The sequence below is a fragment of the Dendropsophus ebraccatus genome, chromosome 14 (genome assembly GCF_027789765.1).
Source record: "Dendropsophus ebraccatus isolate aDenEbr1 chromosome 14, aDenEbr1.pat, whole genome shotgun sequence".
Taxonomy (NCBI): domain Eukaryota; kingdom Metazoa; phylum Chordata; class Amphibia; order Anura; family Hylidae; genus Dendropsophus; species Dendropsophus ebraccatus.
In genome coordinates this window covers 48,611,171-48,637,540 of record NC_091467.1, presented here as the reverse complement: position 1 = coordinate 48,637,540, position 26,370 = coordinate 48,611,171, and the positions used below count along the sequence as shown (strand labels likewise).

Below are 26,370 nucleotides of genomic sequence, written 5' to 3'. Positions count from 1 at the left end.
GAGAGCACTTTTGCAGCTCTATTAGTAGCTGTTACCAGTGTTATACGCAGAATAGTGATGATTGGTTCCCTTTAAGAGACCAAAGAGGCTAAGAGTACTATTAGACGGGCCGATAAGGGCCCGATAATAAATGTAAATGAGCGTTGATCTGGTAGATCTGTGCTCATTTACAGGGACTATTACACGGCCCGATAATCGTTTAACAAGGGCTGCAGGGACATTGTTACCGATGTGCTTGCAGCCTTTGATAAACTGGTATACAGTACCTATCCCGGGTCCAGGGCTGCTCCTGCTCCTCTTCTCCCCGGGTCCGCGCGCTGCAGCTTCAGATTGGCTGAGCGTCCTGTCAGCTAAGAAAGGTCGTTCTGGAGCTGCAGCGCACGGACCCGGAGAGAAGAGGAGCAGGAGCAGCCCTGGACCCGGAAGAGGTAATGTATTTCTTTTGCAAATCGTTAGCCGCCGGCCATGCACAGCTATTACACGTAGCGGTGCGCGGTCGGTGGCCGACAATTATAGGTCAGAACCTGTATCAATGATCAGCTGGTGACAACGATCATCGGCTGATCGCTGTGCTTATTACACGGAGCGATAATCGGCCGGATAGGGACGATTCGGACATGTAATAGTACCCTAAGATGCAACACATCCTTCCTACCCCATAGCTTCCTCTTTGGCTTCCAGCATGGAGTCTTGTACAGTAATCATGCATAGGAGTGAAAGGTGGAGAAGGGAGGAGACATGCATGCTGTGGTTCAACATGGCCTCCATGACACTTGAGCTTAGAAGGAAAACATGATTTTATAACTTTGCAAACAGTCATCATCTTAGAGACAGATATCATTGGTTTATCTCTCTATCAGCTATCTGCCTGTGTCTGCAAGTCTCATATAGAGCCACCAGACTCCCTTTACCATTGACTACCTTTACCACTGCACCTCTTACCCATGGGGATCTAACACCAAAGAGCCTGATCCACAAGCAGATTGACTTTTATAGCCCCTGTTCTGTCAGTTCCTTCATTCATTTGGCTGCTACCCATCAAATAAAGTACAAGCTCTCAATAATCTGTTTTTTTACAACCTCTTGGTCTCAAGATACTAACCCAAGTATGAACTCCAAGTCACTATCACCCCCATCTAGGACATGCCAAATCTCTTGCCAATATCCAATATCAGCAGCACTGTGAAGGCTATGAAGAATTACAAAGCACGGAAATGGTATGCAATAGCCATTAGATTAAATTCTTGGATCTAGAAATGCTATAAACACCAATAGTGGATTCCATAAACCCTCAGGTTCAGTATGTAAATCTTAAATCTACAGACTAGGATCCATAGCAATGAGTCAGCTCTTATAGTGGGTTCCAAATACAGAAGGCTCCAATCTTGGATCTGTACACCAGGCCAATGGCATTATTGGATTCTGCTCCTATAAAGGATACTGTAGGGATTCAGCTCTAGTATTCTAATGCTGGGTCACCCCAGGCCCCATAGGAGTGCTGGAGTTCTGGGAACCTTTAGGCCCAATGATAGGCCCTGAAAACCTGCTATTACTAGACCATAATGATGCCCCTAGAGGCAATTATTTTCTTTTTCACTTTTAGTTACATGAACTTCGTGACCAACCATGAACTAGGAAAACAACTCACTATCCTATTTTCATTTCTTGGAAAGGTCCCATAGGTTACATTCTTACAGCATCCGACAATATATCTCTAGTAACAACCCGTCCTACAGGAGAACTTGAAATCTATACATAGATATTAATGGCTGTTTTGACTGCTTTCCCAAAACAACTCGATAGATGACTGGAATCTATGACATGAACATTGTACTATTCACGTGCTGCATAAGTATGCATAAGTAATAAACTTTTTCCAATACAGGAGAGAAAAGAGTGCCTGCACTTCACACCTATGGCTGACACCAGTGCCTCTCGGCTGCATAAAAAACATCAGAATTTTGTGTATGAATTGATCAAGCCACACTGCCCCATGTACCTGCATGCAGGTATCTGATACACATGGGTCCCTACACTAAGTCCACACTGTGCCGGTCAGTGACCACCACCCCCGCAGGCGTGTCAGGGAAGGGAGGCCATGGAACGGTCCTGCGACCCCCATATCACAGGACCAGACCCAAACATGCCACGCCAGAACCTGGCCAGCACCGTCGGCGGAGAAGGTCGCCCCCAAACAGCACGAGTCTGGATAAGGTATTGCGCTCACCATAGCTACTGCACATAGAATGCTGATTGCGGTCATGTGGGTCTGCAGTAGCTATGGTGAGCGCAATACCTTATCCAGACTCGTGCTGTTTGGGGGCGAACTTCTCCGGTGGTGCTGGCCGGGTTCTGGTGTGGCATTTTTGGGTCTGGTCCTGGGATATGGGGGTCGCAGGGCCGTTCCATGGCCTCCCTTCCCTGACTGTGCACGCCTGCGGGGGTGGTGGTCACTGACCGGCACAGTGTGGACTTAGTGTAGGGACCCATGTGTATCAGATACCTGCACACGGTACATGGGGCAGTGTGGCTTGATCAAGTCATACACAAAATTCTGATGTTTTTTATGCAGCCGAGAGGCACTAGTGTCAGCCATAGGTGTGAGGTGCAGCGCTCTTTTCTCTCATGTATTGCAATAAACTTTTTCCTCTTTTCCCAGAGATTGACTCTTAGTTGAATACCAATCAGACATGGATTAACTAAGGGTTATTTTGTATTTTTTTTCTTTACTTTTAATTCATGATGCCGTCTTTGTTTCTTTACACCTCGCTTCCTTTATATAGTGTATCATGTTGGCCTGGTTCTATATGTCTTCTTTGTTTTTCTTATCTATCGTAAACCACATTTTTGCTTGTCTAGACGTCTGTTCTTGGGAAGGGTCTTTCTGTACGTTTCGTGGATCCCTAGCCCAAAGAGATGCATGATGCTCGGGAAGGTATAACAGATATAGAGACGCCATCAGTCTGGGGGGCTCTATTAGGCCTTGGTTTTTGAACTATATTCATGTGGAAAATGACCGCTTAAGGGCAACCATGTTCTAAAGCAAGCTACTCTCAAATCCAGGTGATATCCTACAACAGGAAGATAGCGCCCCCTTCCCCCACAGTACTGTATATATTGTTTCTGTTTTTGTATTTTGTTGCACTTTTTGCTTTGTCTTTGGCTTCATCAATTATTTATACTGTGGTAGGTGATGATTCGTTTTCATTATAGGTAAAGCTTTTAGAAGTAATCAGTAGTGATGAGCGAGTACTAAAATGCTCGGGTGCTCGTTACTGGAAACGAATATCTCCCGATACTCGAGTGCTCGTTTAGAGTAACGAACCCCTTGAAGTCAATGGGAGACTCGAGCTTTTTTGCAGGGGACCCAAGTTTGGTAGAGGGAAGGTCATGTAAAAACCTGTCAACCTCAGAAATTGATGGAAACACAACCGAAATGGACAGGAAACAGCAGCATGTATGCATGCCTCTGAGGCTGCCTAATGGCACCATTATGCCTAATTCTGTGCAACAGTCTGGTTAAAACAGAGGGACAGCAATGCATTCTGGAACCTGTAGTACTGAGTACATCTGCTCAACCAGGAAATACAGAAACACAAAACAGAACAAAAAAACACACAAAACAAATGGATTTTTGGTAGTTTCAAAACTGGGATAGATAGGTAATAAATAATGCTATATGCTTCTGCAGAAGTTTCATGTTTTCTTGCCTCGATCCGGAGTTCCCCTTTAAGAAAAAATAAGAAAATATTAAATTAAGAAAAAAGTACAATATATTTATACATGGTGTCTTAGTAAGGGGCTGGTGTGGTACATCATAGTGCAAATGTTTGGGGGGAAAGCACACATCCTTCTAAACTATCAAAGTGGTAAAAGTGAACACAAACTGTGCAATCAAACAACAACAACCAATGAAAAGTGAGATAAGTGCAGAACTTTAAACTTTTACAATATGAACTATGAACTGAAAACTATGAACCCATTAATAGTGACATCCCATTCCCTAGTTGACTAATGTGACAATTCTAAGTGCTAACAAACAAGCATGAGCACAGCTAGAAAGATTTCTTTCTCATACTGTGCAAACTTACAATATGTATATATCCCAACAAATTAAACTGAAGGGTAACCATCATTCCCAAATTTCTGACATGTCACCAAACTTGTTAGGGTCCAAGTGCTGACCCTAACCCTACTTGCTTAAAAAAAAAGGGGCAGAAGGCCCTCAGCAGAGTGCGGCATCTGTTCCTTCCTGATCATCACTTCCCGGATAGACAAACAGAAACAAAAAGGTGACGATCTGACCACCTCTGCCCTATTTTGGCAACTGTTGGGGGTAAGGAGGCTGACATGTCAATATGAAAGTTATAGTCACGTGAATCGCTCTATGAAGTGATAGTTACCCTCCCCTTTATGGTGCGTTCACACCTACAGGATCTGCAGCTGATTTTCTGCAGAAGATTTCATTTAAATAACTGAACACAGCATCAAATCTGCTGCAGATCTGCTGCAGATCCTGTAGGTGTGAACGCACCCTTAAGGCACAAACAACATTAACAAACTATTAACTGTGGCGGTGTGTATCCTAAACCTCATTTTTGTCAACTCCATTTCCTCACTCTCCTCCTCACTTTGAGCTACATCCATGACAACAACCTCACTGTCTGACAACCGGGTCTCATCGTCATCATCAGACACCTCTTCCAACCCCGCTTGCAAGTCCCCACTCTCATCACCCACTGACTGCGTGAGCTGCATAGTTTGGGCATCAGGACAGATCAACTGCTCCGGTTGCTCTGACTCGGGGAAGGGTCCAGAAAAGAGTTCCTGGGAGCATGGTGGTGGATCTGAATCCCTTCTTTCCCTGGAGGGGCCAGGCTGTGGGGAAGGAGGCTGAGCTAATGGAGCAAGGGTTCCACTCCCTTGGGTAGCGTGGCTGGACTGCGTGGAAGACTGGGTGGTGGATAAGTTACTGGACACATTTGTTTGTTTGTATTTCTAGTATATACCCTGCCTACTGGAATGCCAAATCCTACACTGACACTCTCCCTGAGAAGCAGCAGCTCTGTCCCTGATCTCTCACAGCATGCGTCTAAAGCGAGTACTGCCGGCTGCGCATTTTATATGGCAGGGTCATCTGATCTGGCCAACCAATCGCTGCTATCGACTTGTATGGGTCCCACCTGATCGCAGGATGTACCAAAGAGTCTCCTGCATGTTTATTGGCTGAGAAATAGCGCCCAAACTTACAGGAAACGGATGATGAGATTTTCTCGAGTATTGCGAGATGCTCGTCCAAGTAACGCGTACCATCGAGTACCCTTATACTCGATCGAGTACCAAGGATCAAGGTCTATGGCAGCCCCTAGGGAAATGACTATTTGGCTGGGTTCAAACTAGTATTAAATGGATGCATTTTAGAATCTGATGGCCTGAACTGACAGCAGTCACATGTTGGGCCAGGACTTGCAGCTATATTATTACTATAATAAGCTTATGTTCTAGTCATAGTGCCATACTTTGACAAATAATGGCACTAAGAACTGCCAACAGTTGTACCATACAGTAACCACATAATTCTGCCATAGAGTGCCTATACAATAGTACCACACGGTGCACACAGTCAACGTATAACAGTACCACACTGCAAATACACAACATGCCAATATAGTGAACCTATGACAGAGCCATAAAAAAACCTCATCCACACCTCTAAGTATAGCTATTAGAGATGAGCAAAGCAAATCTGGTTAATCAAGACTCTTTGCGAATCGTGTTGTCAATTCGCTTTGTTCTGCGAAGCAAAGTCCCGCCAATTCATTAAGGAAATTTGCTAAAAAACAAAATGGTGGCCACGCATGCTGTCTAGAGCATCACTGGGCGGGGGAAAAGGAGTAACCATAATCCCTAGCGCCGGTCCAATCAGCTGCAGGCTCCTCTGTAATGTCAGCCCCTCCCCTTCACCCTCTATATAAGGCGGTTCGGTAACAGAGCTGCCCAGTCGGCTGTGTGTGGAGGAGAGAGCAAGATGGCAGCAGGAAGTTAGAGCAGACTAACAGAGTGATATAGGGACAGAGAGGAAAGGAATGGCGGAAATTGGATGAGTGACTGGCTGACTGACATTTTTTTTAAATTGTGATTTTCCAATTTTTTACACTTTTACAACAACATGCTTTAACAAATTTACCCTTCTGTAATAGTCCCAGTACTGTAGCTACTATAGTTTTGGCTGTTTTAATGAATTTAATTAAGATTCGATTCACGAATCTTAACGAGTCTGACCGAAAATTTGCGAAGCTCGCAAAACGAATTTCCGGCTGCTTCCCTCATCTCTAATAGCTATGACTGAAACAGAAAATCCAATTTTCTATGAATACAAGAACTTTATTGAAATATGACAAACTACAGAGAACATAGGGGCAGATTTTTTAACCAAATTGAGCTAGAATTAAAGTATACCTGTCACCAAAGGAAAACTTTGGACATGTCACAGAGATCGATTTGGGAACAAGCGTAGAGAGATGGGAACTGGGAGATGGCCCCTAGACTTACAATTAGGGATGAGCGGACCGGCATCGGTGCTCTCTCGTCATGCCTGTGATCCCGGCCGCATTGTTGCGATCCCGCGAATATGCGGCCAGGATATTCCAGGGATATCAACATCGATTCCCTGGAATATCCTGGCCGCATATTCCCGCAACTATGCGGCCGAGATCACAGGCATGACGAGAGAGCGAACTGCTTTCGGACCAAAAGTCCGAACAGTTCGTTTATCTCTACTTACAATATGTAGCCATCTCTGTCATGTGACACAACTTCTCCCAGCTTTTACTCCTGATTGGTCACAGTCTGAACACTGTGACCCCGAACAATTAAAACTTTTCATACTGTATGTCTCTATGACACTTCAAAAGTTATTTTGGTTACAATGCCCATTTAAAGGGCTACTCCAGCTAAAAATATTTTTCTTTCAAATCAACTAGTGTCAAAAAGTAGCAGAGATTTCTATTTTTTTTCTATTAAAAATCTGAAGTCTTACAATAGTTATCAGCTACTGTATGATCCACAGAAAGTGGTGTATTCTTTGCAGTCTGGAGAGCAGGAGAGGTTTCCTATGGGGATTTGCTACTGATGGACAGGGGTGGCAGCACAGAGCACTGTGTCAGACTGGAAATAATCCACCACTTCCTTCAGGACATACAGCAGCTGATAAGTACTGGAAGTCTGGAGATTTTTTTTAAAGAAATTGATTACAAACCTCTGGCACTTTCTGTTGATTTGAAAGAAAAACATTTTTGCTGGAGTACCCCTTTAAGTGTTTTAGACACGTATTACACATCACTAAACAAGGGACGTGGCTTAGCAGGAGTGTAGAAATGGCTTAAACATGCTACACTGTGCCTAAAAAGTTGTATAAAGTTAAATAACTTGAGCTACAGCGCATCTAGTCTAGTTCCTAGTCATCTAAATTTAGGGTGATATTAATAAATCCGCCCTTGTGTTCAAAGATTAGCTTTACAATGAAAACTAGTAAATACTGTGTCCAAATAAAAGGAACGGAGTCAAAATTATATCAAGTAATCAAGTGCTCAATTTCCTTGCAGCGCCACCGCAGAGGAAGTGAGGTATTACACAATGTCCATTCGTATCAATGGGTTGTCTGTATCATGCAGGACAGCACAGGTCCTCCGAAGCAAGAGACGCTCTTTGTAACGGAACAAAAGGATCAACAAAAATTGGGTATTAAGGTCCAGAGAACTACCAGATATCTTGTATCAGAGTTTATGTTCATCAGACAGATACAGAAAATCATAATAGGAAACCCCATTGAATCTTTGTTGAGTTATATCTTCTCAAGAACATGTCGGTGTAGATGAACTTTCCTCCCATCTTTGCCTTATAGTATTTCACAATACATTAGCACAACACTGTAGTAATATAATAGTTTGTTGCGTATTAGTTATAATCTAAACACTGGGGCGTCTCATTCCTTCTGGGTTACGTTTTCGGTGGCACAGGCCTCATTACTTAACAGGTTTTCTCAGCTTGTTCATCCAGCCCTTTGGTTTATTAGGAGGTTTGGGGGAATCTTCTGAGGGCTCGTAGTTAGCTAGGTTGTCTATAGAGGTCTTCAGGTCGTCAAAGGTTGGTCTCTTCAGTGGGTTTTCCTGCCAACAATCCAACATAACCTTATAGATTTTATCTGAGCAGTTTGGTGGAGCTTCCATACGGTTGCCTTTTTTGAGGTATCGAAGCAATTCTGAGTTATGGAGACCTGCAAAAAATAATAAATGGTTAGCACTATATCTATAAGTAAATGTATATAATACAAAATATGTATATCTTATTGGCAAAGTATGTAAAGTGCTGCGGTGCTATACAAATAAAAGCATTATCATACAAGCTGTACATATATAATTATATACTGGAAATACCCAGGTTATACCAGCATGTTCCATGTTATTATATACAGGAGATGTATAACTTATACCAGCTGTACATATATAATTATATACAGGACATACCCAGGTTATACCAGCTGTACATATATAATTATATACTGGAGATGTATAACTTATACCAGCTGTACATATATTACTATATACAGGAGATACCCAGGTTATACCAGCATGCCCCATATCACTATATACAGGAGATGTATAACTTATACCAGCTGTACATATATAATTATATACAGGAAATACCCAGGTTATACCAGTATGTTCCATATCACTATATACAGAAGATGTATAACTTATACCAGCTGTACATATATAATTATATAGAGGAGATCCCCAGGTTATACCAGCATGCTCCATATCACTATATACAGGAGATGTATAACTTATACCAGCTGTACATATATTACTATATACAGGAGATCGCCAGGTTATACCAGCATGCTCCATATCATTATATACAGAATACAGGATATCAGACAATAACCACAATTACCTGGGTATGGGTTCATGCCCTTGGACATGATCTCATATAGTAACACTCCATAGGACCAGGCATCTGACTTGAGGGTGTACCGACCATAGGCCAATGCCTCGGGCGCTGTCCATTTATATGGCACTTCTTTGGATTGGGATATATAGGTTTCATCCTGAAAAGAATAAGAATGATTACTACTATATTACATTACAATGTATATGCAGACGCCGCCTGTCTGAAGTGTTATGTATATGGTGCTATTTCTGATCTTTGACCTCCACACTCATCTGCCGGATCCTGCCGGAACAGGATCCTGTTTTACCTATATTGGGGGTCAGCTGATTCTGTTTTCTTACCTTAATAAACCTTGCCAAGCCAAAGTCTGCAATCTTGCAGATGTTGTTTTTCCCAATGAGAATATTTCTGGCGGCCAAGTCCCGGTGGACACAATTGTTTACCTCTAGGTATTGCATTCCATCCACTATCTGCCCCGCTATATCCAGTAGACCGTCCACATTTAGTTTCTCCCCTTCGTTACCTAAAGGGACATTCAAAACAGCATCTTGGTAAGAGAGCTGAAGTTTATACTTGCATAACTGCATAGGAAATCACTACAGTATCAGCCATATTCTCTCATAAAAATTTAATTTTAGTCACCCACGTACACAGACTCTTCGCTGCTCACTCCTTTCAATATCTTGTGTTCAGGCTCGGACTGGGCCACCGGGGGGCCGGGGAAATCCCCGGTGGGCCCCGAGCTGGAGTGGGCCCCCTGCTCCTAGGGGGGCCGGGGGCCGCACCTCCCTTTTTAACTGGAAGCGATCGCAACAATCGCTTCCAATTAAATGTAAGCAGTGTCCTGATTGACAGGGCGGAAAGCCATAGGCTTCCCACCCTGTCAATCACTCTTGTGACCGCAAGCAGAGATTTGCTTGCGATCACAAGAGTATCGCAAGCTCCATTGCGAAGTCCCGCCAGCGCCATCATTGACCTTGTGTGCGCTGCGGCGGCTAGGACTTCCGGTTCATGGAGCGCATACCGGAAGTCCCAGCCACCGCGGCGCACACTGAGGTCAGTGATGGCACTGGCGGGACTTCGCAACGGAGCTGCTGATCTGTCAGGAGAAGAGAGAAGAGGAGGCCAGCGACCGACGGGGGAGCGTGTGGTTAGGTGAGTTGTCTTGTGTTTTTTTTCTTTTTATCAGAGGGGGCTATATACAGGGGGAGGACAATATAAGGGGGCCTATATACAGGGGGAGGACAATATAAGGGGGGCTATATACAGGGAGAGGACAACATAGGGGGGCTATATACAGGGGGAGGACAACATAGGGGGGCTATATACAGGGGGAGGACAATATAAGGGGGGGGCCTATATACAGGGGGAGGACAATATAAGGGGGGCCTATATACAGGGGGGGGGACAATATAAGGGGGGCCTATATACAGGGGGAGGACAATATAAGGGGGGCCTATATACAGGGGGAGGACAATATAAGGGGGGCTATATACAGGGGGAGGACAACATAGGGAGGCTATATACAGGGGGAGGACAACATAGGGAGGCTATATACAGGGGGGAGGACAATAGAAGGGGGGCCTATATACAGGGGGAGGACAATATAAGGGGGGCCTATATACAGGGGGAGGACAATATAAGGGGGGCTATATACAGGGGGAGGACAACATAGGGAGGCTATATACAGGGGGAGGACAACATAGGGAGGCTATATACAGGGGGGAGGACAATAGAAGGGGGGCCTATATACAGGGGGAGGACAATAGAAGGGGGGCCTGTATACAGGGGGAGGACAACATAGGGGGGCTATATACAGGGGAAGGACAATATAAGGGGGGCTATATACAGGGGGAGGACAACATAGGGGGGCTATATACAGGGGGAGGACAACATAGGGGGGCTATATACAGGGGGAGGACAATATAAGGGGGGCTATATACAGGGGGAGGACAACATAAGGGGCTATATACAGGGGAAGGACAACATAAGGGGGGCTATATACAGGGGGAGGACAATATAAGGGGGGCTATATACAGGGGGAGGACAATATAAGGGGGGGTATATACAGGGGAAGGACAACATAGGGGGCTATATACAGGGGGAGGACAACATAAGGGGCTGTATACAGGGGAAGGACAACATAAGGGGCTATATACAGGGGAAGGACAACATAAGGGGGCTATATACAGGGGGAGGACAACATAAGGGGCTATATACAGGGGAAGGACAACATAGGGGGCTATATACAGGGGAAGGACAACATAAGGGGGCTATATACAGGGGAAGTACAACATAAGGGCTATATACAGGGGAAGGACAACATAAGGGGCTATATACAGGGGAAGGATAACATAAGGGGGGCTATATACAGGGGAAGGACAACATAAGGGGCTATATACAGGGGGAGGACAACATAAGGGGGGTTATATACAGGGGGAGGACAACATAAGGGGGGCTATATACAGGGGAAGGATAACATAAGGGGGCTGTATACAGGGGAAGGACAACATAAGGGGGTTGTATTCAGGGGGAGGACAACATAAGGGGGGTATATACAGGGAAGGACAACATAAGGGGCTGTATACAGGGAAGGACAACATAAGGGGCTGTATACAGGGAAGGACAACATAAGGGGCTGTATACAGGGAAGGACAACATAAGGGGCTGTATACAGGGAAGGATAACATAAGGGGCTATATACAGGGGGAGGACAACATAAGGGGGCTATATACAGGGGAAGGACAACATAAGGGGGCTATATACAGGGGAAGGACAACATAAGGGGCTATATACAGGGGAAGGACAACATAAGGGGCTATATACAGGGAAAGGACAACATAAGGGGCTATATACAGGGGAAGGAAAACATAAGGGGGCTATATACAGGGGAAGGACAACATAAGGGGCTATATACAGGGAAAGGACAACATAAGGGGCTATATACAGGGGAAGGAAAACATAAGGGGCTATATGGGGCAAGGACAACATAAGGGGGCTATATGGGGGAATAGACAACATAAGGGGCTATATGGTGGGTAGGGATGGACAACATAAGGGGGCTATCTATATGGGGGATGGATAACACGGGCCAGTTATAAGGGGGACAGCACAGGGAGCCATCTATAAGGGACACTGGATGGGGGCAATTTATAAGGAGGACAACACTGAGGAGGCATCTATAAAGGGCACTACACAGAGGGGGACAACAATGGGGGGCATCTATAAGGGTAACTATACTGGGTGCGGTGTGCATACAATAGGGCATGCACATAGGGGGGCATCTACTTTAGTGGACTACACAGAGGGGTCATCTATAAGGGGACTACACAGAGGGGGCCATATACTTTAGGGCAGGAATAGGGAACCTTGGCTCTCCAGCTGTTGCACAACTACAGCTTTAGCTTTGGCTGTCCAGGCATGATGGAAGTTGCCGTTTTGCAACAGCTGGAGAGCCGAGGTTCCCTACCCCTGATATAGGGAATGCTCAGAGGTTGTCATCTACTGTAAGGCCCCGTTCCCACTGAGCAAAAGTAGCGGAATTATGAGAGGGAGGCTAACGGCATTCAGCGGTGGACAATTCCACCGCGGAATTCCACTAGTTTTGCTCAGTGGGAACGGGGCCTAAGGGGATTACACAGAGGGGGATTTCTACTATAGTAGAGGCACACAGGGCCATCTATATGGAGGACTGAACAAGGGGCCATCTACAAGGTGTCTACACATAATATATATATATATATATATATATATACACACACACACACGCTACAAATAGTCAGGGCTAACCACTGAGAGAAGGTGTAAAGGGGCCAATACAGATGTGCAGTGTGTTTAGAGATGATGATGGTGACAGAGTGAGGAGCCTAATATATTTCTCTGGCAGATTCTGTGGATTCGTGGCTCAGAGAAGTTCTCATAACGGCCCAGGGCAGATGGAGAAGAAGATGAAAAGGGAAGAACTCCGATCAGAGAAGACGTCCCCTGTGAGTCACTAAATCTATGTGCACTGTAATGTATATGGAGTATAGAGCCTGTGTAGAGCTGGGGCTACCTTTATATGACTGTATGAGGGGATATTGATCTTTGTTCAGAGGATTTTATTCAGTACCAGCGGTGGTGTTAGTCAGTATGTGGCCGTGTTAGTCAGTATGTGGTGATGTTAGTCAGTATGTGGTGGTATTATTTGTTACTTGTAATCTGGTGCGGTGTTCATTGGTCTTAGTATACCAGATTTGGTCAGTAACAATATGGTAGTAATGGTTGTGGTCACCGGCCAATAATTGGTAACAAGCGCTCCTAGGAAGTCTATTCAGCCGATGATCGGCCCATGTAAAAGTGCCAGAGATCTGCTGACATGAAAGCAAATGCCCCATAGTCGGCTGATTTGATCTTTTGTGCGGCTAAGGGCCCTTTTACACAGAAAGATTATCTGACAGATTATCAGCCAAAGATTTGAAGCCAAGGCCAGGACTGGATTTGAAAAGAGGAGAAATCTCAGGTTTTCCTGTATGACCTGATCTCTGTTTATAGTCTGTTCCTGGTTTTGGCTTCAAATCTTTGGCAGATAATCTGTCAGATAATCTTTCTGTCTAAAAGGGCCCTTAGATCATTGCTGTCGGCTGCACATCACCTGCCCTGCTGATTAGCAATCATTTGCAGCCCTATGCTGCCCCATATCACGCCGTGTTATGTACCCTTATTAATGTTACCATAGATAAGTATGGTGGCAGAAGGGTGGGCCCCAAGAATGATTTCCCCTGGTGGGCCCAAGGCACTCCAGTCCAACACTGCTTGTGTTACTTGAAAATGCTATAGAATTACTGTATGAACAGCCATATGACAGCCCGCATACACACAAGGAGACTGGAACAAAAATTTCTGCTCATGGGGGTAATATTCCCTTTAAAGGGGTGGTCTAGGGTTGGAAAAACATAGCTTCCAAAAGAGCGCCACTCATGTTCTCAGCTTATGTGTGGCACTGCATATCAGTTCCACAGAAGTGAATGGAGCAGAGTTGTAATATCACACACAACCTGAGGAAAGGTGTGGCAATTAGTACACGGAAGTTGGCTATGATGATTTAAGGGGCTGTGCAAGACTGTTAAAACATGTCTACTTTCTTCCAGAAACAGCACCACTCCTGTCCACAGATTGTGCATGGTATTGCGGCTCTGCTCTATTGATGTGAATGATACCTACTTGCAATATCACTAATGAACAGGAGAGGTGCCGTGCGGAAGTGCGGATGGCCCCATTAAGGCAATGCATCCTCCATGGAACTGAGCTGCAATAAGGACAAGACTGGGGCTGTTTCTGGAAGAAAGCAGGTAAGTTTTTTTCTAATTCTGGATAATTCCTTCAATGTACTCTACTGCACCACCTACAGGTGATGCCTAGTACTGCATGCTAGTAAACTGCAGCAGTATAATATGAAAACCATATTTTCATCAGTTTTGCTTACTTCGAAGAAATTTCAGCAGGTCCCCCTTGGACAGAAGCTCGGTGACTATATAAAAAGGTTTTCCCACTGAGCATACGGCATAAAGGGATACTAGGTTACGATGCCGAAGGGTCTTCAGGAATGATGTTTCTCTCACAAACGTTTCCTGTGTTGTCACATCTGAAAAATAACAGAGGGAACGGAATAAAAAAGTTGCATTAGCTGTTGCATTATGTCTATGAAAATCAGTGCATATGACAGTATTATAAGTAAGGTAATGTAAATGCACTGTAATGCATAGAAGACAGATGCCCAATTGCAAGGAGCTAAGTGGGTCCCTATTATAGACCATCCCCTCTGCAACTTATTTTGGTGATTGTGGAGAACTATATTTGGCCACCTAGTCACCTACATATTATATGTATTACAGAGTAGTATGCAGTGTGCTAAAGCCAAAGGTGGGGTAACTCCCATATAGGGACACCTTGCCTACATCTGGGGTGACTAATCCTTACCAAGTCAGGGAGTTCCAAGAAAGAGGCTCTTCTGTAGTGGAGCAAAGTGCAGCTAAAGCTGAAGTACTCCGTTGATTTTTGCTCGGCTATCGCGGGGAATTTTGTTTGGCCAGCTATGCCCGGTTTTGCAAGCCCGGGGCTCATGCTACTAGAACTGGCACTTTGGGATCTGTCTGGCAAGAGGTGGTATCTTTTGTACAGGGGCCCTACACAGTCTGTGTACCCCCCCCCGCTCCTACACATAGGTTGGAATGACAGTCCACCTGCTGGTACTTAGGCTTCAGTGAATGATGCAGCAGAGGAGCTGGAACATGAAATGACGCTTTTAATGTTTGCATAAATTATCGACTTGTGCTTCAAAATGGGAGTGTGTTAATCTCCTCAACATAAAATTAAAAGGAAAAATAGTGATACTTCCTCTTTAAGTGCTACAATGCATCATTTATATATTTAGTTCATGGTACAGTTGGTTTATTGCAGTCTGAGCAGATGAGAGGTTTAACCTGAATATTCAGTTAGCGCTCCATGTACTTGAGGTCAAGAAAAGACTGCATAGACTTTCTCTATGTATATGCTGCCACCTAATGGACAGTCATGGAAAGTGCATATTGTTGACTTAAGAGCAATGGTTCAGCTTTTGCAACACTACAATGCCCTCATGTCCTAACAGGATATGATGGGAACTGTAATTTTGCAACAGCTGGATAGCCTCAGGTTGGGGAATAGTACTAGAGAGAGTACAGACCTTATTTTGATGCTTCTTGCTAATAACCAACCTGTTACCTAAAAGGGTACATTGCCGTTACAACCCCCTTGCAGAACCTGTCTGTAACTCACCATAGTTAATTGTCTTGATTGCCACTTTTATTTTGATTTTTCCAAGCCAATACCCTTCATAGACCTGAGAAAAATTCCCGGATCCCAGCTTCTGTGTCAGCTCAAACTCCTCCTGGGGTCGCTCCCACTCATCCACTGGAAGTAAGCTCAGCTCAGTGCCTGTAGGCTCATCCTGAGAATGGTAAAAAAAAAACATTGCCACATTAGTGACCAGATGCCTCTAGTCCTATACCGCCATACAATGCCAACACAAATCAAACTAATAATTTCATACAGTGCCCAAATAGTAAAGGCATTTATAGTAAAGTTCACTGGTGGTCTATAGAAGTGAAGGAGTTATATGATAAAGTATGTAGTGGTCCTGTGTAGTAAAGGCTCCATTCTCAAGTTGCTTCTATTTTACTCCAGAGCTGCACTCACTATTCTGCTGGTGGAGTCACTGTGTACATACATTACATTACTTATCCTGTACTGTAGGGACATCTTGTATTATACTTCAGAGCTGTACTCACTATTCTGCAGTTGGTACTGTAGTGTCCAAACCTGTGACAGTATTTGCAGAAGGGTCTTTTATCAGGACGGTCTACATGTGTATGTCTAATTATTGTTTAAGTATTAGGGATGAGCGAACCGAACCGTAATGAACCAGTTTAGTTCCGAACTTTGCAAAAAGTTTGGTTTGTCACCGAACTTAACTTTGAGAAAGTTCGTAACGAATCTGGTTAAAATAACATTAACAAATAAAATCACAGAATAGACAATTCCAAGACATCTTCAGAAAGTGATGCAAACACCTCTGGAATGCATCTGGGAAAGCAGGGAAACAGTATAACAGGAATCGGAATTATCGGGGTTAGCGATCCCCAGCAATAATGCCGATTCCTCTAATTCCTCTAATATTTCATTAATAAAACACATTTTCGTTCTAATAAAGCTATGTTCGTTGTTTAATAGCTTAATTAAAACGAATCAATTCTTTTGCAATCAAATATACTGTTAATAAAAAATAAATAAATAAATATATATATATATTTATTTATTTACAGTATATTTAATTGCAAAATAACTGATTTGTTTTAATTAAGCTATTAAACAACGAACATAGCTTTATTAGAACGAAAATGTGTTTTATTAATTAAATATTAAGTATTACAGAAATCGGCTCTATTGCCGGCATTTAATAATAGCCGACAATAGAGTTCAATGTAATACTTAATTATTAATTCTTTAATTAAAACAGCAAATGTTTCTTCTAATTATGCTATCACAATAGCAACATTAGAAGAAACATTTCGATTTATATGTTCGCTCAGCGGACATATAAAGAGCCGATCCCCGACACAGCTCAGTGTGCCGGGGACCGGCTAGGAGAACACATTGCGACATCGGAGGGTGAGTATAAAGCTCTCCCCCTCCCTTGCACTGCACCCATCCCAGCAAGGAAGGGGGGGGGGGGTCACTTAACCCCTTCCTTGCTGGGATGGTGCAGTCTGGCATCAGTCTGGCCCCCAAGGGGTTAAGTGGGGACCCTTACTTAACCCCCTGGGGGCCAGATTGTTCAGTATGACACCCAAAAGGTTAAGGGGGATGCAATGTATCCTCCCTTAACCCCTTGGGGGCCAGACTGTAAGCAGCGATCTGTAAAGATGCTGCATACTGTAAGGAGCACAACACCGCTCACAATGATGGGTGTTGTGCTCCTGTTTGTGTGTTTTTTGTGTGTTTCTCCCTTTTTGTTTTTCAGATATCGGTATCCTGTAGATTATGGCGGATTTGGTGGACTACGGCGATGACCAGCGGTTGTTTGGATTTTTTTTTATAAAATGGTCAATGAGGGGTGTGGGGGTGTTTTTATTTGAAAAAAAAAATATTTTTCACTTGTGTGTTGTCTTTATTTCTTTACTTTATAGACTTAGTAGTGGAAGTTGTCCAATAGACGGAATCCATTACTAAGTCGGGGCCTAGTGTTAGCCAGTATAAAATGGCTAACACTAACCCCCATGCCCCATATTACCCCAGTACCCAATGCCACCAGGGGCACTGGGAAGATCCGGGTGCCAGTGGTCCCGGAGCGTTAAAAATGGCGCTCCTGGACTAGGCAGCAGCAGGCTGGTAATATTAAGGCTGGGGAGAGCCAAAATCAAAAGGCCCTTCCCACCCTGGTGTTACTAGGCTGCTTTTGCTTGGTTTTTAACCCGGCTGGTTATGAAAATAGGGGGGACCTGTCAGGTATTTCCGTATGTATTTTTATGCTCTGGACTGAAGGTTACACTACCCTACTTCTGCCACTAGGTGTCATTAGAGTCTATGTGATGTATTGTATTTGCTTGCTGTTGCTCCAAGCAAAGCAAATACAATACATCACATAGACTCTAATGACACCTAGTGGCAGAAGTAGGGTAGTGTAACCTTCAGTCCAGAGCATAAAAATACATACGAAATACCTGACAGGTCCCCCCTATTTTCATAACCAGCCGGGTTAAAAACCAAGCAACAGCAGCAGCAACTCCATCTGAAGGAGTATATGCAGTAAGCAGGGCAGCATCTGCCATGAGGCGAAGTGAAGACTTCGCCTCAGGTGGGAGTTCATACGGCCCTTGAAGGGACGGCACCGGCCTTCCCTGCACAGTGTGTGTCTATAAATGATCGCTCACTCAATACAGGTTCAGAGAGATCAGCAACGGACTGATGTCAGTATCCAGGGGGACACAGCAGCATGGAAGCAATTAGAGAGGTGAGTAGTGTGTTTTATTTTTAACTTAACTTAAGAAATGTGTCCAGGAGATGGGGAACACAAGAGGGGGACTACAGGGGGGCACAGGAGGGGGGATTATGAGGACACAGGAGGGGGAATTATGAGGACACAGGAGGAGGGATTATGAGGACACGGGGGTGATTATGAGGACACAAGAGGGGGATTATGACTACATGAGGAGACAGGAGGGGGGTTATGACTACATGAGGAGACAGGAGGAAGATTATGACTACATGGGGGCCAAAGATGGTGGATTATAACTACATAAAGACATGAGGTGGATTATAACTACATGGGGGAAAAAGAGGGGGGTTATAATTACATGGAGACACAAAATAAGGGATTATGACTACATGGGGTCACAAGATGGGGGGATTATCATTACATGGGGAAACAGGATGAAGGTTATGACTACATGAGGGACAGGAGGAGGGGTTATATTAGTGTGGAGGCACAGAAGGGATCTCATTACCTGTCAGGGCAAAAGGGAGATATTTACAGCATGGAGGAAGAGAAGGGGCTAATTACTGTGCGGGTGTCAAACGGGGTATTTATTTATGTTGGGGCACTATGAATGAAGTATTGTATAGGGGTGAGGAGGGTGCTGGAAAAGTTTGGAGCCTAAAATAATGTCTGATAGATGCTGCGGGGACAAGGCATGGCTAACAGAAGTCTTTATAAAGGCCCAGACCGAAGGGAGATGAAAAGAGAAAGTGAATGATTCTGATGAGAGAATATGTCACCTGTGAGTCACTGGATGTGGTTTTTGTTCAGTATCAGTACTGGTGCTATTGTTCAGTCATTAAGCAGGGGTAGCGTGTTCAAGATGTGGCGGTATTATTTTTCCCTTGTGTAGTGGTAATATTGGTAACAGTATTTATTATTTATTAATATTTATTATTTGGTGTTTATATTATCTCAATTTATATGATCTCAGGATAGTAGTGTTTGTTCAGGAGCAGTATGATGGTAATATGTATGGTGATTTTCTAAACTTCCTTACATTCGATTTTCAGAGGGCGTGGCCCTATGTCAGTTCTAGAATCGTCCCTGGGTGTAAGGATTAACTATGCACTTATGTACTGTATGTCATGCCACACCTATCAGAGACCAGGGTTTAGTAATACCACAAAGTTCTAACCTATCACAGGGCCCCTTTGGTGATAGTCTGAGATAAACTGGTTTGGCCCAGCTTTAGTACCAGATTCCTGAGAAAGAGTGTGTTCCAGAGTTACTCCTGCTGCAGTATATTCCAGGACCTGGCCTGGAGGCCAGGACCCTTGTACGGGATGCTACATTAAGGACTATATTTCTTCTCACATTTCTTATCTTTCATGCCAGGCTAGTGCCAAAGATGGTGAGGCTACAGTGAAGGGGACAAAGGGACAACTCTGTCAACGCTGGGTGGCTACTTCTCTTCTTCGGAAACACTGCACAAGGTCTGCGGGAGGTACTACAGAAGCACTGCACAAGGTCTGCCAGACGTACTACAAAAGAACTGCAATGGTCTGCAGGAGGTACTACGACCGTAAGTCTATTGCTACTCCCTCAAGGTGGTCTCTGATCAGAGAAGATGTCCCCTTAAGTCACTTAAAGCGACTCTGTGCCCACAATCTTCCCCCCTACAAACCGTTTGTACCTTCTTAAAAAGTTTGCTATGGGGCCCAGCCATTTCTAGCTACGCCACTGATGGTATTTAAAAAAATTTACCATTTATGCCACAAAAAAAAACCCTGACACATGTAGTAGATTTTCCATAGATCCCCATTCGCACTGTGGGGGCTAAATTAAAACAAACAGTATGTTAAACTGCTAGAAATACTGTATTGTAAAAGCCACCTATAGAAGTGTCTAGTGCAATTGTAAACACAACCTAGTTCTGACAATAGTAATAATGAGGCTACATAACTTACTAATGAGGAGCAAAGTTATATATTTCTCCAGGGTCACTTTAAACTGCACTGTTTTGGAGGGGCTTCTCTGATTGCAGCGACAAGGTAAGTAGCAGGGAGGAACTAAAATTTTCCACAAGATGGCAGCACCCAGGACTGTCAGCAGTTCAATAACCTGAGCGCACACTAAGGAGCACTAAGTAGTTCCGGCCAGGCATAAAGACTCTTGAGTGATAAGAAGGAGGGGCCAAAAAGTCTTTCAAATGTCAGACTCTTTCTTTTTTTCATTTTTAAAAGTGAAGTCCAGTAAACAAAGGTGAATCCTGTTCGTAACGCCACCTTCTCATGCAGCAAACCAGGGGGAGTTTAATGGCAATGAAGGAGCCAGTGTGCATTGTAGTATAGGTGGATAATGAGGGTGGTAGTCCCTATGTGTCATGATATAATTCACAGAGGTCACAGCAGCTAGAGTATTCCAGCAAACCCCCTACATTCCAATGGCTGGTACAGTGAAAAGGGGGGTTAAACTCAGATTTTGGTGGTATAAGTCCACTGGCATCAGCATCTACTTAACATCACAGTAATGTGACAATGTAGCATATGCAGCTGTCTTATATTGGGAGTTAGTGAATACTGAGATTGAAAACAGTTACCCTTCCACAATAAAGCGCCACCTACTGGTCACTCACCTTTACACAAGGAGTCGTCAGCAGCAGACCCTTTGCTACTGTCTTCACTTTGTAATATTCGATTAGTTTATTTAGATCCTCAAAATAGCTGGAGGTGTTCACATGATACTCGCCATCCTCATCCTGAAAGATCTTGAAGTGTTTGACAGTGTTCTCTGAGCGAACTGGAATATAAAGATGCATAATACTTGTTACCTAAAGGGGTACACAACCCTTTGGTGCTGAGGTTATATGTAATATATGTTGACATATTTTATATTACTTTTAGTGCTTAGATTAATAAGTCACATTACATATAACATTTTAACTCTTTTAAAGGGGTACTTGAGAGAGTAACAATAAAAATGTTTATACATGGCTTTAAGAAGTTATATTACTTTGTAATATAACTTATTTAATATAAATGTATATGTTTTTATTTATATATCATCTGGCAGCAGTAGGGGTGGCACAGGCCTTTCTGCTGCCACTAACAACCTGCAGGGTGATCAGTACCACTGGGTGTGCAGCAGCCTCCTTAGAACAATTAGTGGAAGCTTTAAAACGCTGTGGGGAGATTTATCAAACATGGTGTAAAGTGAAACTGGCTCAGTTGCCCCTAGCAACCAATCAGATTCCACCTTTCATACCTCACAGACTCTTTGGAAAATGAAAGGTGGAATCTGATTGGTTGCTAGGGGCAACTGAGCCAGTTTCACTTTACACCATGTTTGATAAATCTCCCCCTGTGTACATACTATGCATTATATACATTACATTACTGGTCCAGAGTTACATCCTGTATGCAGCCAGAGCTGCATTCAATGTTTGGTAGGCTTTAAAGCTGCTATTGCCCAGCATAGAAATCACTAGGATAGGCTCAGTGCAGACACATAACCAGTACAGGACACCACAGGTTATGCTATACTTATCGATCAGCATACATTATTATCAGGGCCCTACTGTAATAGCCTTCCCAGGAACAGAACTGATTGTTTGATTACTTTGGGGAGGGGGAGGGGGGGCACAGTAAGATGTATGGATGAGGGTGTATTTGTTTTATTGGTTAGTGTACCTGATAGGGCATATGTAAAGCCTTGCTTATCACTGCCTCGAATCAAGAAGGATCCCGTCGTATTTCCTCCCTTCAACAGGAGATTTACGGCCTCTGTCCGTGTCAGGTCTCCGAAAAACCACCTGTGGGGACCAAAATCAGCATTACAAGTTATATCTGGGTTCTAGTGAGCTCATGTGGTCATATGATGTCATCACACCTTATAGGGTCCATAGATTGTTTATATTTTCTTTGAAATACTTCACATAAGAAGATCTGTTTACTTCTGTGAAACCAGGTTCTTGGGTTCCTTCAGAAATAAGGTTAAATTATTCCTGTAATTTTCGGGCTGGGAAAAGTGGGTGAAAACCACTAGGGCCACCACTACAAGCTCCTGATGGGGTGTCACAAAGCCTTCCTATGATCCTGAATGGAATAGGGGTTGCCTGAGGATAAACATGAACAAGATACTAAAGGAAGTATCTAGCGCCACCTATCTCCACCAAGTTTGCAGCAGCATTTACTGTTGTTAGTACTCTTTGTAATCCTATTGATCCCTAGAGTTTACCCACAAACTCCCCTAGACTTTGATTCTAGGCCAGTAACTTGAAACATTACATGGAAGCTTTGCTTTATGGACATAGAAGAGCAGAAGAGCTAAAACATAGTGGGGGACTAGCAACAAGATGGATGGAGATACTCAAGAAAGTACTAAGAAGCCATTTAGGAGCCAAAGGTCCCCAACATAAGACCGGACATTCTGTAGAAACCATGTTATTGTGGTCACCAGGACCCCACAGAGATGAGTATCTATGACAGGGCTGCTCATAAACCGCAAGTACTTTCCCTGTTGTGATAATGTGACCAGTGATCTGTGACAACAGAGCAAAGTTCAAAGAAATTGAGTGTTAGTCGACACAGAAATTCCCTAGATATTCTATGAAGAAAGCTTTGTATGTACATCTTCTGCAGATAACATAAGTCCAAAAGTGGCAACAAGGGCACTGGCCTAAGGCAGTATTGTCTAGTGAATTGCACTAGAACCAGGGTCACCCGAACACAACTGCAACTGGAGTGACGGAAGTTGTAGTTATGCAAAAGTGGACTGCAATGTGGCATGCTGGACATTCTCTGTAATAAATACAATGTAGCACTCAAAGCATTCTGATGGAACTAAATGGTGCAGGTTGCTCTGGGTTAGATTGCACAGCCTGTTCCAGGAACAAAAACTTAACCTAAGGCAGTGTTCTCCAACCGTCAGCTCTTCAGAAGTTGCAAAACTATAATTACTATCACATGCAGTCAGGGCATAATGGTAATTGTTCTTTGGCAACAGCTGGAGAGCCACAGGTTGGAGAACACTGCCCTAGAGTGAAGTTGCCTGACCATGTCTTTCAGGAAATAAGAGAGCTACCAAGAATCAAGTAGTGGCCAATGGCCTGGATGCATCGGGGACCAAATTATTTCCTCCTTTACAGTACTGCTGCATGAGGATGAAACCACACCTACATGTTGTGGTCACAATGGCGCCACCAAATATAGCGATGGCTTTGTGCCATTGCACCCCAATGAGGGGAGTACAACTAAGTTTCTAGCAAAGACAGAAAAAGAACAGCTACAAGCAGCATCTCTTTCTCTCTAGGCCAGTCCATGCATTGCCTTGATGTCTAAGGGCACCATGCAATACCTTATGTTCCCTCTGGAACTGCAGGAAAACAGAACACTTGCTGTCACGTTCCTCCAGGAGTTGCAGGTGATTGCTGGAGATTTTAACAGCCAGATTGTGATCACGTCATCTTGTGACATGGGCCTAATAGAGGAGGAATGCTGTAATGTACAACCTGAAACCACACAATGAGGAAGGGATCAGTAAGGAATAGATTTGCTTCTCCTGGTACAGAGATGTGTTCTGTTTCTTTGGCTGGTGTCACCTTATAGCAACATCATCATGACTAGAGGCTGCACATGGAAAGCCCCAAAATATAGGCTGTGGTTTCATCTTCCAGTATATGTGGGTAATTCCTTTAAGGCAACTCCACAGAACCTGAAGTTCAGGTTTGGTTAGCATCTGATGTACACCATCGAAACAATCCTTCAATGATAAAGTTACTAGTATATTCCTTCAAGATGTCCTAATGAATTTTAGAAGTATTATAGCAATACTAATAATAATCTAAAACATGCGTTCTGTACCTTAATAAAAAGGACTGTGCCTTCATCTTGTACAAAGCTTTAGCTGTCATTGCTTGTAACATCTGCCAGTGGAATGCTAGCCTGGCCAACAGCTGTTCCTCCTAATCCGGCAATACTCATACATGCTCAGTTTGGTTAAACATGTATGCATATTAAATGGCTGGAAGAAATAAGCCACTACCAGACTCCTTTGTTGAAAGTTTACATTAAAATAAACTAAAATTGAATTAAAATGAAATAAATTAAAATTGAAATAGTCATTTAGTCCCACGTAGCTCGGCCAACAGAGAATTCTGCATGTAATTCAATGCCATTGAAGAAGACTTATGGCATCATTCATAGCATGCAGCAGATTGCACAGTATGGTAGTTATAGTAGGTCAAAATATTATATATATATAGTAACCATAAACACTTTGCCATACTAGGTTCATATGTAATGAGCCCATTGGTTTACAGTGCATAGGATACTATAGGGGTTCTGTAATACTGGCTTACTTACGGCTGTTCTTCCACCGTCCCTTCTTCCGCCATGTAGTTATATGGCACAAGTCCCTTCTCTCCGGTACTGCTGCCATCTGCTTTCAGCTTCTCCATCATCCACCAGTCCCCTGTCCGGTCCACTGCTTGGAAACGTTCCCCGGCTTTGAAACTTAACTCTTGACGTCCACTTCCTTTAAAGTCAAATTGGCTTATAAATCTATGGGATGGTGGCATCATATCCATATAGTCCCCCATGGTGTGTGGTGAACCACACAACCTCTCATATACTCAGCCAAAATCAGCCAGGAAGAGAATTGACTGTTTCACTTCACCAGCCTGGACTTTCCAACCCGGTAATCTCTGTAAGATGGGTGTGAAAGCAAAAAAAATTGAAGAAGGCAGCAAGGTCAATCAAATATGTAAATGTTCGGAGGTCATTGTGGTTGCTGCTTTCTGGCACTGGAAATATTACATTTACTTCCTCATTGCTATAACTATCAGTAGTCACACACCTCTCCCAGGGAGGAGACAGGTGAGGGAAACTCGCCCGCTGGTATGAAGGAGGAAGAAAACAACAAGATCTAGCACTTTACCTACAAGACTATAAGAAGTCATTTTATGTTATATTATGTGATAAATCCTAAGTGATAAATCCTATAGCCATTGTGCCCCAGCAGAAGTTACCTACAAGCTACACAGCAGCCTCCTGAAGGACACATCTGCTGCCTACTGTAGTGATATACTGACCCGTTTCCATATCATAAATCCTATAAAGACCAATAAACTGTATTGTGGATACCTGTACACCACAGAAAAATCCTACAAAAGAAGGCACCACTGAAAAATCTTCAAATCACAAAACCTTTTCCATATCAGTATAACTAGTCAGACTCCTCCAGCAGAATAATGAGTGCAGCTCTAGAGTATAATTGAAGCTTTAACTTAGGATTGGTACAGGATAAGTAGCGTAATGTATGTACACAGTGACTGCACCAGCAGAATAGTGAGTGCAGCTCTGCCGCATAATACAGGATGAGTACAGGATAAGTAATGTAATGTATGTATACAGTGACTGCACCAACAGATTAGTGAATGCAGCTCTGGAGCATAATACAGCATGTAACTTAGGATCAGTACAGGATAAGTAGTATATGTACACAGTGATTCCAACAGCAGAATAGTGAGTGCAGCTCTGGACTATAATACAGGATGTAACTCAGGGTCAGTACAGGATAAGTAATGTAATGTATGTACACAGTGACCCCACCAGCAGATTAGTGAGTGCAGCTCTGGAGCATAAAACTGTACATGATGGAACTCAGGATAAGTAATGTATGTACACAGTGACCCCACCAGCAGAATAGTGAATACAGCTCTGGAGCATAATACTGTACAGGATGGAACTCGGGATAAGTAATGTAATGTATGTACACAGTGACCCCACCAGCAGAATAGTGAATACAGCTCTGGAGTATAATACAGGATGGTATTGTAGCTTAGCCTCATTTAGTTCAATGGAAATGAACTGCAGTACTGCACACAGTTTGGGGACTGATGTGGTGCCCTTTCCGAAAGAAAG

At 43.6% G+C, this 26,370-nt stretch overlaps 1 protein-coding gene across 1 annotated transcript; it reads right to left on the bottom strand.

Annotated features, from left to right (window-relative positions):
* Positions 1-6,363: 6,363 nt before the first annotated feature.
* On the bottom strand, positions 6,364-25,192 carry PTK6 (protein tyrosine kinase 6). Its single transcript, XM_069954092.1, has 8 exons — positions 24,811-25,192; positions 22,138-22,259; positions 21,084-21,247; positions 15,748-15,919; positions 14,417-14,575; positions 9,294-9,475; positions 8,956-9,109; positions 6,364-8,275 (listed from the first exon to the last, which is right to left on the bottom strand). Exons 1-8 carry the CDS (start codon positions 25,044-25,046, stop codon positions 8,025-8,027), a joined length of 1,440 nt encoding a protein of 479 aa, XP_069810193.1. The 5' UTR covers positions 25,047-25,192; the 3' UTR covers positions 6,364-8,024.
* Positions 25,193-26,370: the final 1,178 nt, after the last annotated feature.